We start from the raw sequence: 14,269 nt of genomic DNA on the forward strand, positions 1-14,269 counted from the left end.
GGACAAACCCCCGCCCTCAGTGAGAGGTCCTGCCGCCGCCACGCGGGGAGGAGTTGCAGAGAAGTCCCCACCAGCCCGGGTGTGGTCCTGGCCACCAGGATCAGCACTAGTGCTCTGTGCCTGCAGGGCCCCACCTCTCCCGGCAACTGTGGTTCCTTCTCTTCTTCTTCTTTTCAGACAGAGGGTGAGAAACAGAGACAGAGAGGAGGAGAGATACCTGCAGCCCTGCTCCACCGCTCATGAAGCGTCTTCCCCCCTGCAGGTGGGGATGGGGATGGGGACTTGAACCTGGATCCTTGAGTGCACATGGCAGTGTGTGTGCCCCACCAGGCACCCCCCACCTGGCCCCTCCAGTGGTCCTCAGGTAGAGGTGGCATGTGCCTACTCACGGGTGGTGGACACAGAGACCACGGGGCTGTACTCAAATTCTCCAGAGGGGCTGGTGACCTTTAGCCGGAACTTGTAGGGGGTGCGTGGCTCCAGGCCTTCCACGACGTGCTTGGTGGCATAGCCCCTGGGCGGGAGGAAGCAGGTGGGCAGTGAGCCCTGGGGCCCGTGGGAGGGTAGGGGGCAGGGCACCTCCACCCCCGGCCCCTCCCCACCTGAGCCCACTCTGTGCCCTGGTGCCAGGCCCACTCCCGGACTCTGGAGGAAGCACCCCCTCCTCCCAGCCAGCTGGCCCTCACGCCAGTCGCCTCAGGAAGGCCAGATGGGCAGCTGGAGAGAGCAGGGTTCGAGTAGAGGCTGAGCCTATCTAACTGGCTGTTTATCGACTGCAGGCAAAATAGCCCTGGTGGGTGAGACCTGAGAAAGGAAACACACACAACACACACACACACACACACACACACACACACCCCTGCCCTGTGGCCAAGGCCAGGAGGAAAGGGCTGGTGGAGAACGAGACTGACCAGGAGTGGACTGGTGAGTCCACAGTCGGGGGGGGGGGGGTGCTGTGTAAAGGAGTGGCCAGAACACCACTCGGTCGCTGCCTGTCGGTCTGTCGGTCTGCCTGCCCGTCTGCTCAGAAGAGCCAGGCATCCGGCAAAGGTGCCGAGCCCTGAGCCCCTGTTTTTGAGGGTCCTGCAGTCCCAGATGCCTGCTCTCCCCAAACCAACAACCGCAAGCTTCCTCCCCATCACCTCCCCAGACCTCAGTTCCCTTTTGCTGCCGAGGCATCTGGACAGGCGCCTGACTGGATCCTGCAGTCTTGCTCTTCAAATGCTTATCTACACTCTCTCCCTCTCCCTCTCCCTCTGCCTTCTTAGGCCTCAGAGGGCTTGGTTTTGGAAGGGGGAGGAAGAGAGGAAATGAAGGGAGCGAGGGGGAGAGAGAGAGAGAGAGAAAGAGAGAAAGAGAGAGTTCTGTTCCCCGCTCTCTCTCCTTCCCCACCTCAGGGCCTCAGGATCCAACCCAGACTCTGTCTCTCTCTCTCTCTCTCTCTCTCTCTCTCTCCTCTCTCTCCCCAAAACTTTCTCCCCCAGGCTCCCAGGACCCAAAGCTTACCCGGTTTCCCACCCTCCTCTGATGCATCCTCAGCAGACCTCCACAGGGCCACACTCAACTTGGGGGCCCACAGCAACTGCAGGCTGTTGAGTCGCCCATACACGGGTGCATTCATTCATTCATTCATTCATTCATCCTGCTGGTGCATTCATTCATCCCGCCACACACAAGCTCAGCCACCATCTAGAGCCCAGGCCTGCAGGTGCCCAGGCCAGCTCAGGGCTGGGACGGAACTGTCATCTGGTGGGAGGCAAGTTGGGGATGGGACTGTGAGGCGGTGACGTGACATCAGGCTGAGGTGGCCGGGCTCAGAAGAGCTCGCCTGAAGACCCGGCTTTCCGCCTAGACCGTGCCGACCCCCCCACCAGCCGTGCAGGCGCCCGCAGAGCCCGAGGGGCATGTCCCCATCCCCCGGGGGAGCAGACCCACCTCCACTCTGGGTGTCGGCAGGTGGCATGCCGGGCGCCACCTTGCTGACCACGTACAGACTTGGAGCAGCCCTGAGCCTCAGTTACTCACACAGGAGTCTGTCCTGCAGAACAGGGTGCTGAGTACAGTCACTGTCTGCCCTCTGGCCTCTGCCCTTTGCCCTCTGGCCCCAGCACCGGGAGCCTGCCGCTTAGAGAAGCGCCATTTACCAGTGTTATCAAAAAGCCTGACTTCCCTCTGTCCTAGAAAATTAAAGAAATATATGGAAGAGGGTCCATTCATCCCCCACGGGGCCTCTGCAGGACCCAGTCAGCACTCCGGGCTTGCTGCCAGGATGGAGAACGTGGCACAGCCATGGGGGTGGGGGGGGGCTGCAAAGGATGAACCTGCAAAATGAGACAATGCAGAGAGAAGAGCCCGAGACTGAGGTGACACTGGCCACGGCTCATAGCTGGTGGCTGTTGGCAGGGGCAGAAAGGAACAAGGCCGAGTGGGCCAGGCCAGGCCAGGCCAGGCCAGGCACTGGAGATGATGGCGGGCCCGGGGTCAGGGCACTGCTAGTCTTCACCTGCCCAGAGACAGAGGGAGGAGCGGGTGAGTGGTGTCAGCCTGCCACCTAGTGTCCACTTCTGTGGTTTCACGCTCCCAGGGCCAACACCAGGGGCTTCAAAGGGAAAGGCCATCAGCCCAGCACTGCCCCCACAGGGGCCCTCAGGGGCCTGGGGAAAGACAGACAGCCTGGACAGATGGCATGCCAGAGCCCCAGGTAAGGCTGGGTCCCTGCCAGCCATAGAGGAAGGCGGAGGGGTACCCATGACACATGACAGTCTGGGTGTGTGTGGGGGGGGGGGGGGGGGAGTGAGGGAGCACAGGGCCGGCACGTCTGAGGCCCTGAGTCTGATGCAGCCAATGCAGATGCCAGAGTGATGGTTCTCTCCAACTGACAAAATAAATATATATATATAGGCGGGAGGGAGACTGGCAGCTGGGGAGATAGGGCACATGGCGCATGCGTGAGGCTCCCGGTTTAATCCCTGGCTCTGCACGTGCCAGAGTGGGGCTCTGGCTTCTCTTCCACATGAAACAAACAGAAAGGGAGGGAGGGAGGGAGGGAGGGAGGGAGGGAGAATGGATGGGGAGAGAGAGGAAGAAGAAGAGAGTCAGGTGGTGGTGCACTTAGTTAAGCTCACATATCGCCATCCACAAGGATCTGGGTTCGATCCCCAGCCCCCCACCCGCAGGGAGGACACTGCATGAGCTGTGAAGCAGGCGTCTCTCTGTCTCTCTCCCTCTCTATCTCCTTCCCTCAATGTCTCCCTGTCCTGTCAAATAAAAAATCAAATAGAAAGAAATAAAGTGGGGGAAAATGGCCTCCAGGAACCATGGGTTCATAGTGTTGGCACTGAGCCCCAGTGACAACCCTGATGGCAAGAGAGAGAGAGGGAGAGGAAGTCAAAGAGAGAAGGGAAGGAGGGAGGGAGGAGGCCTGAGAATTAGCGTAGCGGAAAGCTCATGCAAAGGATTTCCCAGCAGAAGGCCCCGAGTTGACTCCCCGGCACCACAAATATCAGGGTGATGCTGTGGTTCTCTCATTAACAAGCAAGGAAGATCCAGAAACATTTACAGTTATAGTAAGTTATGCTCTGGGGATAGGAATTACCTCCTGGAGAATGGCCGAATGATACATGGCACACCTCAAATATTGTAGCGTGGTCAGTGTGAGCATGGGGACAGGTGCAGCGTGGGGCCGGCAGGAACCTTCTCTTGAGTACCAGCAGGGAGATAGGAAGCGAGCGAGTCCGCAGGTGGAGAGAATCTAGCTGAGCTCGCTGCCCTAGCACATGTAGGGAAAGTTGCGACACGGAGGTGCCAGGCAAAAAGGCAGCTAGCTGTTCAGGAGGCCTTCGGAGAGGAGGTATTTTAGGGGCTATTCCCCTGGGGTCAAGGAAGTATGTGCCTTTAAAAAAAAAAAGAGGAAAATTCACGCAAGGGAAAACAGAAATCATGCAAGGGAAACAGCGCGGCCTGGTGGGGACTAAGAAAGGAGCAGGACAGCTGGTGGGCTGGAAGTTGGTGTGGGGACAGTGGTGTGGCAGTGGCCCGGGGTCCAGGTACTGTCTCCGTGGTGTCTGAAAGGCACCCTTTAGAACATGCTAGACGTCTACGAAGTCTGATTTCCAAGTGGCCAATCCCCCAGGCCGGTTCCCGGAGTGAGCACAGTTCCTGCTGCAGACAGACAGACAGACAGACACCTCTGCTACTCAGTCCCAGAAACGAGCCTCTTGGCTGAGAGACCACAAGAACCGGCGCAGGCGGGAGGGAGCAGAGGCCAAAGGCGAAGGCGGCGCCGCGTACACCTACGTGTAGATGACGCCGTATGTGTGCATCTTGGGGTCTTCTTCTTCTATGGAGAACCTGAGCCACTGCTCCTGGGGCCCCTGCCGCTTGGCAGTCTTCTCCGGGTCCCAGTAGAGCTCGATGCTGTGATGGGTCACTTTGCCCACGACGGGGGGATGAGGCTTGGGGGAGGGGGGCGTTTCTGGGGAAGAAAAAGAGGGCGAGAGTGGATTTCAGGGATCTGTCTCCATAAGAAAGGGACCGACTGCTGCACCTGCTTCTGGGACCCAACACCTCCCAGCACATCAGGCGTGCAGGGAAGCGTCTGGCCCAGCTGCGAGCTGGTGCCGTGTTCCGTGAGCAGCGTGGACCACACCTACTAGTCTCACACTGCACACGAAAGGCTGGTTGGGAGGCCGGGCGGTGGCGCACCGGGTTAAGTGCACATAGTTTGAAGCACAGGGATCCTGGTTTGAGCCCCCGGCTCCCCACCTGCAGAGGGGACGCCTCACAAGTGGTGAAGCAGACCTGCAAGTGTTTCTCTGTCTCTCCCTCTCTCTCTCTCTTCCCCTCCTCTCTCAGTTTCACTCTGTGCTGACGGGACTCGGGAAGCAGGCCGGTCCTTCTGTGACAAAAGTATATCATATCTGGTCTGAATATCAGTGACACATTGGCAGATGCCTGCTGGTCTTATCGCTCAAAGTGTCCAAAGGAAACCCCACGCCACAGCAAACCAGGCAAACGACAGAGACCTCAAACAATAAAAGCAAATGGCCAACAGGCATTCTTCTTCCTTTAAAGCTACAGAAACTGGGGCTGAGTGGTGGTGCACCTGGCTGGCACACCCATTACTATGCACGAGAAACTGGGTTCAAGCACCCGGTCCCCATCTGCAGGGGAAAACATGAACAGTGAAGTAATGTGGCAGGTTCTCTCTCTCTCTCTCTCTCTCTCTCTCTCTCTGCCACTATTCTCTCCCTTTCTCTATTTCTGTCTATATCCAATAAATAAATGAAAAAGTAAGTAAAATATGTTTAAAAGCTACAGTGACCCAACAGCCAGGGAGATTAACTTGGTACTTAGACCCTGATCAGAGAGAATCACGTGTGAAAGCGAAGCGCCTGGCTGGGAGAAGGCGCCCCACACGCTGGCCGTGGGAAGTGGACAAGCTTGAGCCTTTTTGTAAAGCGCGATACAAACACCACTGGAGTGAGTATGTATGTCCGCGCCCTGCCACCCATCAGCTGTTCCTGCTAACTGCTCCCTCAGAAGCCAGAGGCTCTGTGCACATGGGCACACACGCTAGACACTGACCGTGGCCGTCTCTGTGGCAGTTCACAGCAAGAAATGATGGCCCACTGGGTAGAGGACAGTCGGATAAATGATGATTGCTCTTAGCAGGGACTACTATGCAGCCTCTGAGGAACAGGCCGTCTCTGTGTCAAATGTCTTTGGGTAATTTCCCGGAGACGCTGCTGAATGCACAATCAAGATGCCAAGGAGAGGAGGACAGGACTGGCCGCTTTTGCACACATGATCAAGGGCCCCAGCTGGGCCAAGCCAGCTAGTCAGCCTGCAGTGTGTCTCACACTGGCCTCATGTCCCCAGCTGGATTCCAGGCTCTGATGGCTGGCTCTCCACTGGTCACTGATTCACGTTAATGACAGGACACCTTTACCAGGGAGCCTGGCGCCGGCCACAGCTGGGCCACTGCCACCAGACCCGGCCGCTTCCAGCTGAGGGCTCAGAGCAGACCCGAGCCCTCCCTGCCCCTCCACCAGGCACACCAAAGCTCGGAGTTGAGGTAGTTGATTTTTACTTTGTTACTCTTACTCGGGAGCCGTCCGAATTCCACTGCCCTTGGCCTCTTCGGGGCTCAGCGCAGGCTGTGAGAACAGTCCCACGGACCACAGGACTGGGGTCCCAGCAGAGGGGCCGGTGCCTGGGACGCCACTTTGCACAGCTGGACAACAAGCGCACTGGCCTGGTGTAGGTCACGTGGGAGACAAAGCCCGTGGAGATGTGCGTCGTGACTCTGGCAAGAGGCACGTCAGACAGAAAGCAGGCGGGCTGGCGAAGAGCCTGTGGGCTCTCTGGTGAGCACTGAGCCATGGACAAGGTCAGGCTGCTCTGCTCTGGCCGTCAAGTCACTGGCCAGTGCGTCTCCGTCCTCCTAGCATGGCACCTGGACTGCTTGTGTTTTCTCTGATTCTCTGAGCAAAGTTCTGCTGTGTCTGTCATCACCTGCCGACACAATACTGCTTGAGGGTGTTGGTTGGAGAAGCCTGGGATGTGCTCAGGGACAGGTCACTGGACAAAGGGCAAAGGCCACTGCTCCCAGCAGCAGTGAGCCTCGGGGAGAGCCGGCAAGTCATCTGACACCTAGGTAGGGCAAGGATGTCTAGTCTCTCCGTTACAGTTCCATCGCTGGGGAGCCAGAGACGACCCGAACTGCCCCTGCGGCTCCAGACAGACTATGACCCACATAGTCAACGACTGCCGCCTCTCCAGATTCAAAGGAGGTCTCGAAACTTGGCATCAGGCTCAACCTGACGCTGTTGACTGGCTACGGAAGAAGGGCAAACGCTAGAAGAAGAAGTGCGGAGAAATCCAAGACACAGAGAGGTTAAGTAACCTGCCCAAGAGCACACAGTAGGGAGCTGGGGTGGTGGCGCAGCTGGCTGAGCACACGCATTACAATGCACAAGGACCCACGTTCAAGTCCCCAGTCTGTCCCCCTGCCCCCACCCTGCAGAGGGGGAGCTTCACAAATGGTGAAACAGGGTTGCAAGTGTCGCTGCCCTCAATTTCTTTGGTTATTATTATTAATTTATTTATCAGCCAGAAATCAAGAGGGATGAGGGTGGAGAGAAACCTGTAGCCCTACTTCACCACTTGAAAAGCAGGTGGGGACCAGGGACTTGAACCCAGGTCCTATCTCACTGTGACATGTGCGCTCAATCAGGTGCACCGCCGCCTGGCCCCTACTACCCTCAGTTTTGTCTGCATCCTTGTGTATCCTTAGTTATTTCTTTTAACCAGAGCACTGCTCATTTCTGGCCCATGGTGGTGCAGAGGACTGAACCTGGGACTTTGTAGCCTCAGGCATGAGAGTCTCTTTGCAGAACCATTATGCTACCTTCCCCACCCCAATTTCTGTCTGTATCCATCCATACATACATACTTTTTTTTTTAATTATGGAAGCCAAGTTCACACAGTAGTCACCAATGGAACCAAGACTAAAGCAGGGGCTGGCTGTCAGCTGGCCCTTCACTGTGTACCACACTGCCCCTCTAGCAGCAGAGATGGAAGACACAGAGTCAGGAAATAACGCACTATATAACAATATATGATAATCATATAACAATGCATTCTCCAGACACTCTCACATCACTCAATTTCAGTCAAGTTTCTCCTCTGGATGGGCTTGAACCCCAAGGAAATGTTTGTGGCTTCCATTTCTGGTCTATTGATCTTTGTCTAGGTTTTTTTTTTTAATTTCTTTACTGGGTGATTAATGTTTTACATTCAACAGTAAATACAATAGTTTGTACATGCATAACATTTCTCAGTTGTCCATATAACAATACAACCCCCACTAGGTCTTCTGTCATCCTTCTTGGATCTGTATTCTCCCCACCCACCCACCCACCCACCCCAGAGTCTTTTACTTTGGTGCAATATGCCAATTCCAGTTCAGGTTCTACTTGTGTTTTCTGATCTTGTTTTTCAGCTTCTGCCTGAGAGTAAGATCATCCCATATTCATCCTTCTGTTTCTGACTTATTTCACTTAACATGAATTTTTCAAGGTCCATCCAAGATCGGCTGAAAACGGTAAAGTCACCATTTTTTACAGCTGAGTAGTATTCCATTGTGTATATATACCACAACTTGCTCAGCCAACCCATCTGTTGTTGGACACCTGGGTTGCTTCAGGTTTTAGCTATTACAAATTGTGCTGCCAAGAACATCTGTGTACACAGATCTTTTTAGATGGGTGTGTTGGGATACATCCCCAGGAGAGGAATTGCAGGGTCATTGGGTAGGTCCATTTCTAGCCTTCTGAGAGTTCTCCAGACTGTTCTCCACAGCAGTTGAACCAACTGACATTCCCACCAGCAGTGTAGGAGGGTTCCTTTGACCCCACACTCTCTCCAGCATTTGCTGCTGTTATTACCTTTTCTGATATATGACATTCTCACAGGAGTGAACTGGTATCTCATTGTTGTCTTTATTTGCATTTCTCTGACAATCAGAGACTTGGAGCATTTTTTCATGTGTTTCTCGGCCTTTTGGATCTCTTCTGTGGTGAATATTCTGTCCAAGCCCTCCCCCCCATTTTTGGATGGGGTTATTTGTTGTCTTGTTGTTGAGTTTGCCAAGCTCTTTATATATTCTGGTTATTAGCCTCTTGTCTGATGTATGGCATGTAAAGATCTTCTCCCATTTTGTGAGGGGTCTCTTGGTTTGGGTAGTGGTTTCTTTAGCTGTGCAGGAGCTTTTTAATTTGATGTAGTCCCATAGGTTTATGCTTGTCTTAGTCTTCTTTATAATTGGATTCGTTTCATTGAATATGTCTTTAAAATTTATGTGGAAAAGAGTTCTGCCAATATTTCCTCTTAAGTATCTGATAGTTTGTGGTCTAACATCCAAGCCCTTAATCCCTTTGGAATTCACTTTTGTATTTGGTGAAATATAGTGGTTCAGTTTCATTCTTCTGCATGTTGCAACCCATTGTTTCCAACACCATTTGTTGAAGAGACTTGTCTTGGTTTTAAACCAAGTGCCACCCTCCTTATTGTAAGGGCTTTAAAACCTACTTTGAAGTCAGGAAGTGTGTTGCTTCCAGCTCTGCTCTTCTTTCTCAAGGCTGTTGGGCTTTTTCTCAGGTTCTTCTGTAGTTTAGAACCCCAAGGGTTCTGGCTAGAAACAGCCAGAAATCAAGGGAGTAGGGGGAGACAGAGAGGGAGAGAGACACCTGTAGCCCAGCTTCACCAACACAAAGCTTTCCCCCTGCAGGTGGGGACAGGGGACCCAAACCCAGATCCTTGCACACTGTAGCATGTGCACTCAGCCAGGTGCGCCACCACCAGGCCTAGGGATTTCTTAGATATGCGAGAGAACTGAATGAGCATTGGTCAGCTTCTAAATTCTGCTTCTAAGACCCCTTCTGTTTCATTGGTTTAATCCCCCCTGCTTAACACTGTATTCTATAACCACTGTTAACTAAGCACCACCCTGCCTGCAGGGCACTGGTTTAATCCCCCTGCTTAACACTGTATTCTATAACCACTGTTAACTAAGCACCACCCTGCCTGCAGGGCACTGGTTTAATTCCCCCTGCTTAACACTATATTCTATAACCACTGTTAAATAAGCACCACCCTGCCTGCAAGGCACTGGTTTAATCCCCCTGCTTAACACTGTATTCTATAACTACTGTTAACTAAGCACCACCCTGCCTGCAGGGCACTGGTTTAATCCCCCTGCTTAACACTGTATTCTATAACCACTGTTAACTAAGCACCACCCTGCCTGCAGGGCACTGGTTTAATCCCCCTGCTTAACACTGTATTCTATAACCACTGTTAACTAAGCACCACCCTGCCTGCAGGGCACTGGTTTAATCCCCCTGTTTAACACTGTATTCTATAACCACTGTTAACTAAGCACCACCCTACCTGCAGGGCACTGGTTTAATCCCCCTGATTAACACTGTATTCTATAACCACTGTTAACTAAGCACCACCCTACCTGCAGGGCACTGGTTTAATCCCCCTGCTTAACACTGTATTCTATAACCACTGTTAACTAAGCACCACCCTGCCTGCAGGGCACTGGTTTAATCCCCCTGATTAACACTGTATTCTATAACCACTGTTAACTAAGCACCGCCCTGCCTGCAGGGCACTGGTTTAATCCCCCTGATTAACACTGTATTCTATAACCACTGTTAACTAAGCACCACCCTGCCTGCAGGGCACTGGTTTAATCCCGCTGGTTCACGACGTCTTTTTGCTCCGCCCCCTCTCCTTGTCACACCCTGATTTCCACCCATCTCTTTTTGCTCCACCCTCTCTACGTCACATCCTGTTTCCACCCTACTTGGCGGGTATATATACGGCTGCTCTGTCACCAGGATCATCAGAAGCACTTCAGCAGGACTTCCGTCTCTAACAGGCTCTGGAGAGAGCCTCGAAGCTGACCTGCACTGGCAGCCCCAGGATGTATAAGGACAAGATTGTGATTAGAGAGAGCTTAGATCGCGCTGCGTTCCACAGGAATAAAGACTGAACTGCGTACCACTCAGCCATGAGTCTCTGGTCGTCTCTCTCCCGCCCGTGAAGCCAGCCCGGCAAATGAGGACAAGCCCACGGGAGACCACAGCAGCCTTGTGTGGAGCAGAGGCCACTAGGGCACCCAGTGTGTGGTATTCCGGACACTGGGAGAGACCGGGTGGGGCTTATTTGCATTCCCCATGGGACAGGAAGGAGGAAGAGACGCGGGTGAGTGAGGAAGCCTTGTAGAATTCGGCCCCACTGCTGGAGAGCCAACTCACAGTCAGGTGCATCTGAGGAGCCTAAGACCGACACAGCACGGACAGACTCGCCGCCAACATGGCCCACGTCTCTCGTCCCCGTTTGCCCAGCACTCAGCCTCACAGGGAAGCAGGAGCTGCCAGGTGTGGCAAGTGCACCTGAGACCACGGCCTGACTCGACATCCCCTGCGGTCAGCTGCCTGGCTCTTTGCCAAGGATATCTTGCCGGAAGTGAGCAAAGTCAGCGTTTAGAAAGATCAAAAAGCTGGTCCTCGTTGTGACTGCATTAGGGTACATCTGGGTGACAAGTCTAGCAGATGGAGACTTGTCTCAAGTGGCCTCCCCCAGGGCTTTGTTCTGGCTCCTACGCTATTTAATATTTACATCAATGACCTCCCAGAAACTTCTTCAAGGAAGTTCATCTACGCCGATGACATCTGCTGTGCAACTCAGGCATCCAAGTTCGACATCCTCGAGGAAACACTCACGAAAGACATGTCTCTGATATCTGATGACTGTAAAAAATGGCGACTAATTCCTAGCACTGCTAAAACGGTATCATCTGTTTTCCATCTACACCATGCCTCGGCCTCGCGTGAGCTTAATGTGCAGCTTGGCGATACGAGAATCCGGCATGAAGCCCAGCCAGTCTATCTTGGCGTTACTCTCGATCGCACTCTGTCATTTCACAAACATCTCATAAAAACTGCAGCAAAGGTGGGCGCAAGGAATCACATCATTGCAAGACTGGCCAGCTCCTCATGGGGCTCGAGCGCTTCCACACTAGGATCATCATCTCTGGCATTATGCTATTCCACTGCAGAATACTGTGCCCCAGGATGGTTCCGTAGCCCCCATGTCCACTTGGTCGATTCCAAATTATATTCCTCCATGAGGATAATTTCTGGAACCATCCGTTCCACCCCGGTTCCATGGCTGCCAGTTCTCAGCAACATCGCCCCGCCAGATATTCGTCGGGATGCGGCATCATCTAAGTTCATTTCCCACGTCTACGCTCGACCAGACCTGCCAATATACGCGGATATCTTCGCCCACCCTGTCCAACGCTTGACGTCTCGTCATCCAATCTGGTCCCCTACGCCTACACTGAACTTCTCTGTTCCAGTCTCTTGGAAACAGAGCTGGCAGTCAGCTGAGGTAAAGAACAAACACCTCATCACAGACCCCTGCAAGCGTCAACCCGGCTTTGACCTAGCACGTTATGATTGGGCCCTCCTCAATCGCTATCGAACAGGCCATGGCCGGTGCACCGCTATGTTCCATCGCTGGGGAGCCAGAGACGACCCGAACTGCCCCTGCGGCTACAGACAGACTATGACCCACAGAGTCAACGACTGCCACCTCTCCAGATTCAAAGGAGGTCTCGAAACTTTACATCAGGCTCAACCTGACGCTGCTGACTGGCTACGGAAGAAGGGCAAACGCTAGAAGAAGAAGAACTGCATTAGTCAGAATGTGAATATTCGTTTTGATTTATGCTGTGTACCAACAATAACTAACTGGGGGAGTTGGTGTTTGTTTGCTTGTTTGTTTACGTGTCGCAGAGTGTTTACAACACACCCCACAGATACAACCACAGCTCTGCCACGGCTCATTATACAGAAGCTTGGGAGCTTTTTTCTTCTCGTGTCTGCAAGTATCGCAGTCTGCATGACGGGTCACTGTTCCCGGTGGTCATGTTTTCCTGTTTTTTTACCCTTTCTTTTAATCTGATGGAATAGACATAAATTGAGAGAGGAGGAAAAGACAGAGGGAGGGAGGGAAAGAGAGAGAGAGAGAGAGGCCTGTAGTACTGCTTCACCGCCCACGAAGCTTCCCCCTGCAGGAGGCTCAGCCTATTGGAGCACCAGCTTACACACCTAGGGCTGCAGGTTCAAGCCCCAGTACCACCGTCTGCCAGGGCTGAACAGGGCTCTGGTCTCCTCTCTCTCTTCCCCTTCTCTCATCCCCTCTCTCTCTTCTAAGACAAAAATCCATCTTTGATTTGGCGTGACTCCTTTCAACAATGCAGCGGCTTGGCCCATCACAGCAAAGTTTTCTTGTCTTAAAAGTTTTCCAAAAATAGCGAGAGGAGACGTGGCAACAGGCAGGACTCAGGAGGATGATTAGGTGAGGATTTATGTCTGTGCTGCGCACCGCCAAAGCTTTTTGTCAGAAAGTCCTCATGCAAATCTGACAAACAAGACAATTTTATGCCCCTGTTGCCTGTTGGCGATAAATAACGGGAGCGTGAAGTCAGCCGGCCCCACGCCCTGTCACCGCCACCTCCCTGTGGCTCTGAGGATGGCGTGAAACACAGCGCCGGTGTCCGCGAGGGCCAGTGCAGGCTGGCACGGTGATCAGTACACCGCCAGTCACCATCAGGCCTCGGCAGCCCAAACGCTCCAAGCCCAGCTCTGCGATCGTGGTGCGCCCAGGGCAGGGCAGCCCCGGGGCAGGGGCCGGGAAGATGAATTCACGCCGATCTGATCACTCGGGGTCCTGGTGACAGAGAGAACCCGTCATGGGCGCCGTGACTGGCGTGAGAAGCAGGTGGTGACGAAGAGAGTCGGCAGGACCCAGGGCGCGGAACAGCCCCCAAGGAGGGGCCCTCTCCCCGGCCTGCCGGAAAACACCTGCCAGGCTCCCGGGCTGGCACGTCGCGGACAGGGGCATCTGCAGCCTGGACTCAGGCAGATGGCACTGAGTGGGGACGGCAGCAGGCTAGGCTGCGTGGCTGGCACGGAAGGGAGGTGGTGGCGGTCACCTCAGAGCAGTGCCTGCTGGCCTGGCCCTGTATCCATGGCGACCATGCATCAAAGACACAGTGTCAATCCAGGGGGCCTGCAGGCACCAGTCACCCCTTCACCCTGCAGTTGTTAAGTGTCACGGAACGCACGCCGTGAACACACAGTGACCCACGGATTCGTCGACCCCAGGCCACGAGAGCCATTGTGAGGACAGTTTCTCCTTTGACGTAACACCAAGTGACAGCTGACGTGCTCTGCATGCCACAGGCCTCTGCGCTGCTATCCTGAAATGAGTCCTACAGGGGCCGGGTGGTGACACACCTGGTTAAACACACACAGTACAAAGTACAGGGGCATGTGTAAGGATCTGAGTTCGAGCCCCCGGCTCCCCACCTGCAGGGAGGTCGCTTCACCAGTGATGAAGCAGGTCTGCAGGCATCTCTCTCTTTCTCCCTCTTTGTCTACCCCTCCCTCTCAATTTATCTGCCTTATCAAATAAAAGTAAATAAATAAAATAGAAAGAAAGAAATGAAAAAATAAAAGCCTCGAGGAGCAGTGAGTTCATAGTGCTGGCACCAAGCCCCAGAGATAAGCCTGACTGAAAAAAAACTATATATATATATATATATATATGGAAGAGAATTCTTTTTTAATATTTATTTTATTTATTCCCTTTTGTTGTTCTTGTTGTTTTACTGTCGTAGTT

General features: G+C 53.6%; 1 protein-coding gene across 1 annotated transcript in view; it reads right to left on the reverse strand.

Annotated features, from left to right (window-relative positions):
- The window catches only part of FANK1 (fibronectin type III and ankyrin repeat domains 1), a 64,867-nt gene that overhangs the window by 22,392 nt on the left and 28,206 nt on the right, over nt 1-14,269 (reverse strand). The window contains exons 2-3 of the mRNA XM_060172252.1: nt 4,297-4,474; nt 390-514 (exon numbers count right to left, since the gene is read on the reverse strand). Of these exons, the coding sequence (XP_060028235.1) occupies nt 390-514; nt 4,297-4,474 (303 nt within the window). The remainder of the gene's footprint in view (nt 1-389; nt 515-4,296; nt 4,475-14,269) is intronic.

The sequence above is a fragment of the Erinaceus europaeus genome, chromosome 14 (assembly GCF_950295315.1).
Source record: "Erinaceus europaeus chromosome 14, mEriEur2.1, whole genome shotgun sequence".
Lineage (NCBI taxonomy): Eukaryota > Metazoa > Chordata > Mammalia > Eulipotyphla > Erinaceidae > Erinaceus > Erinaceus europaeus.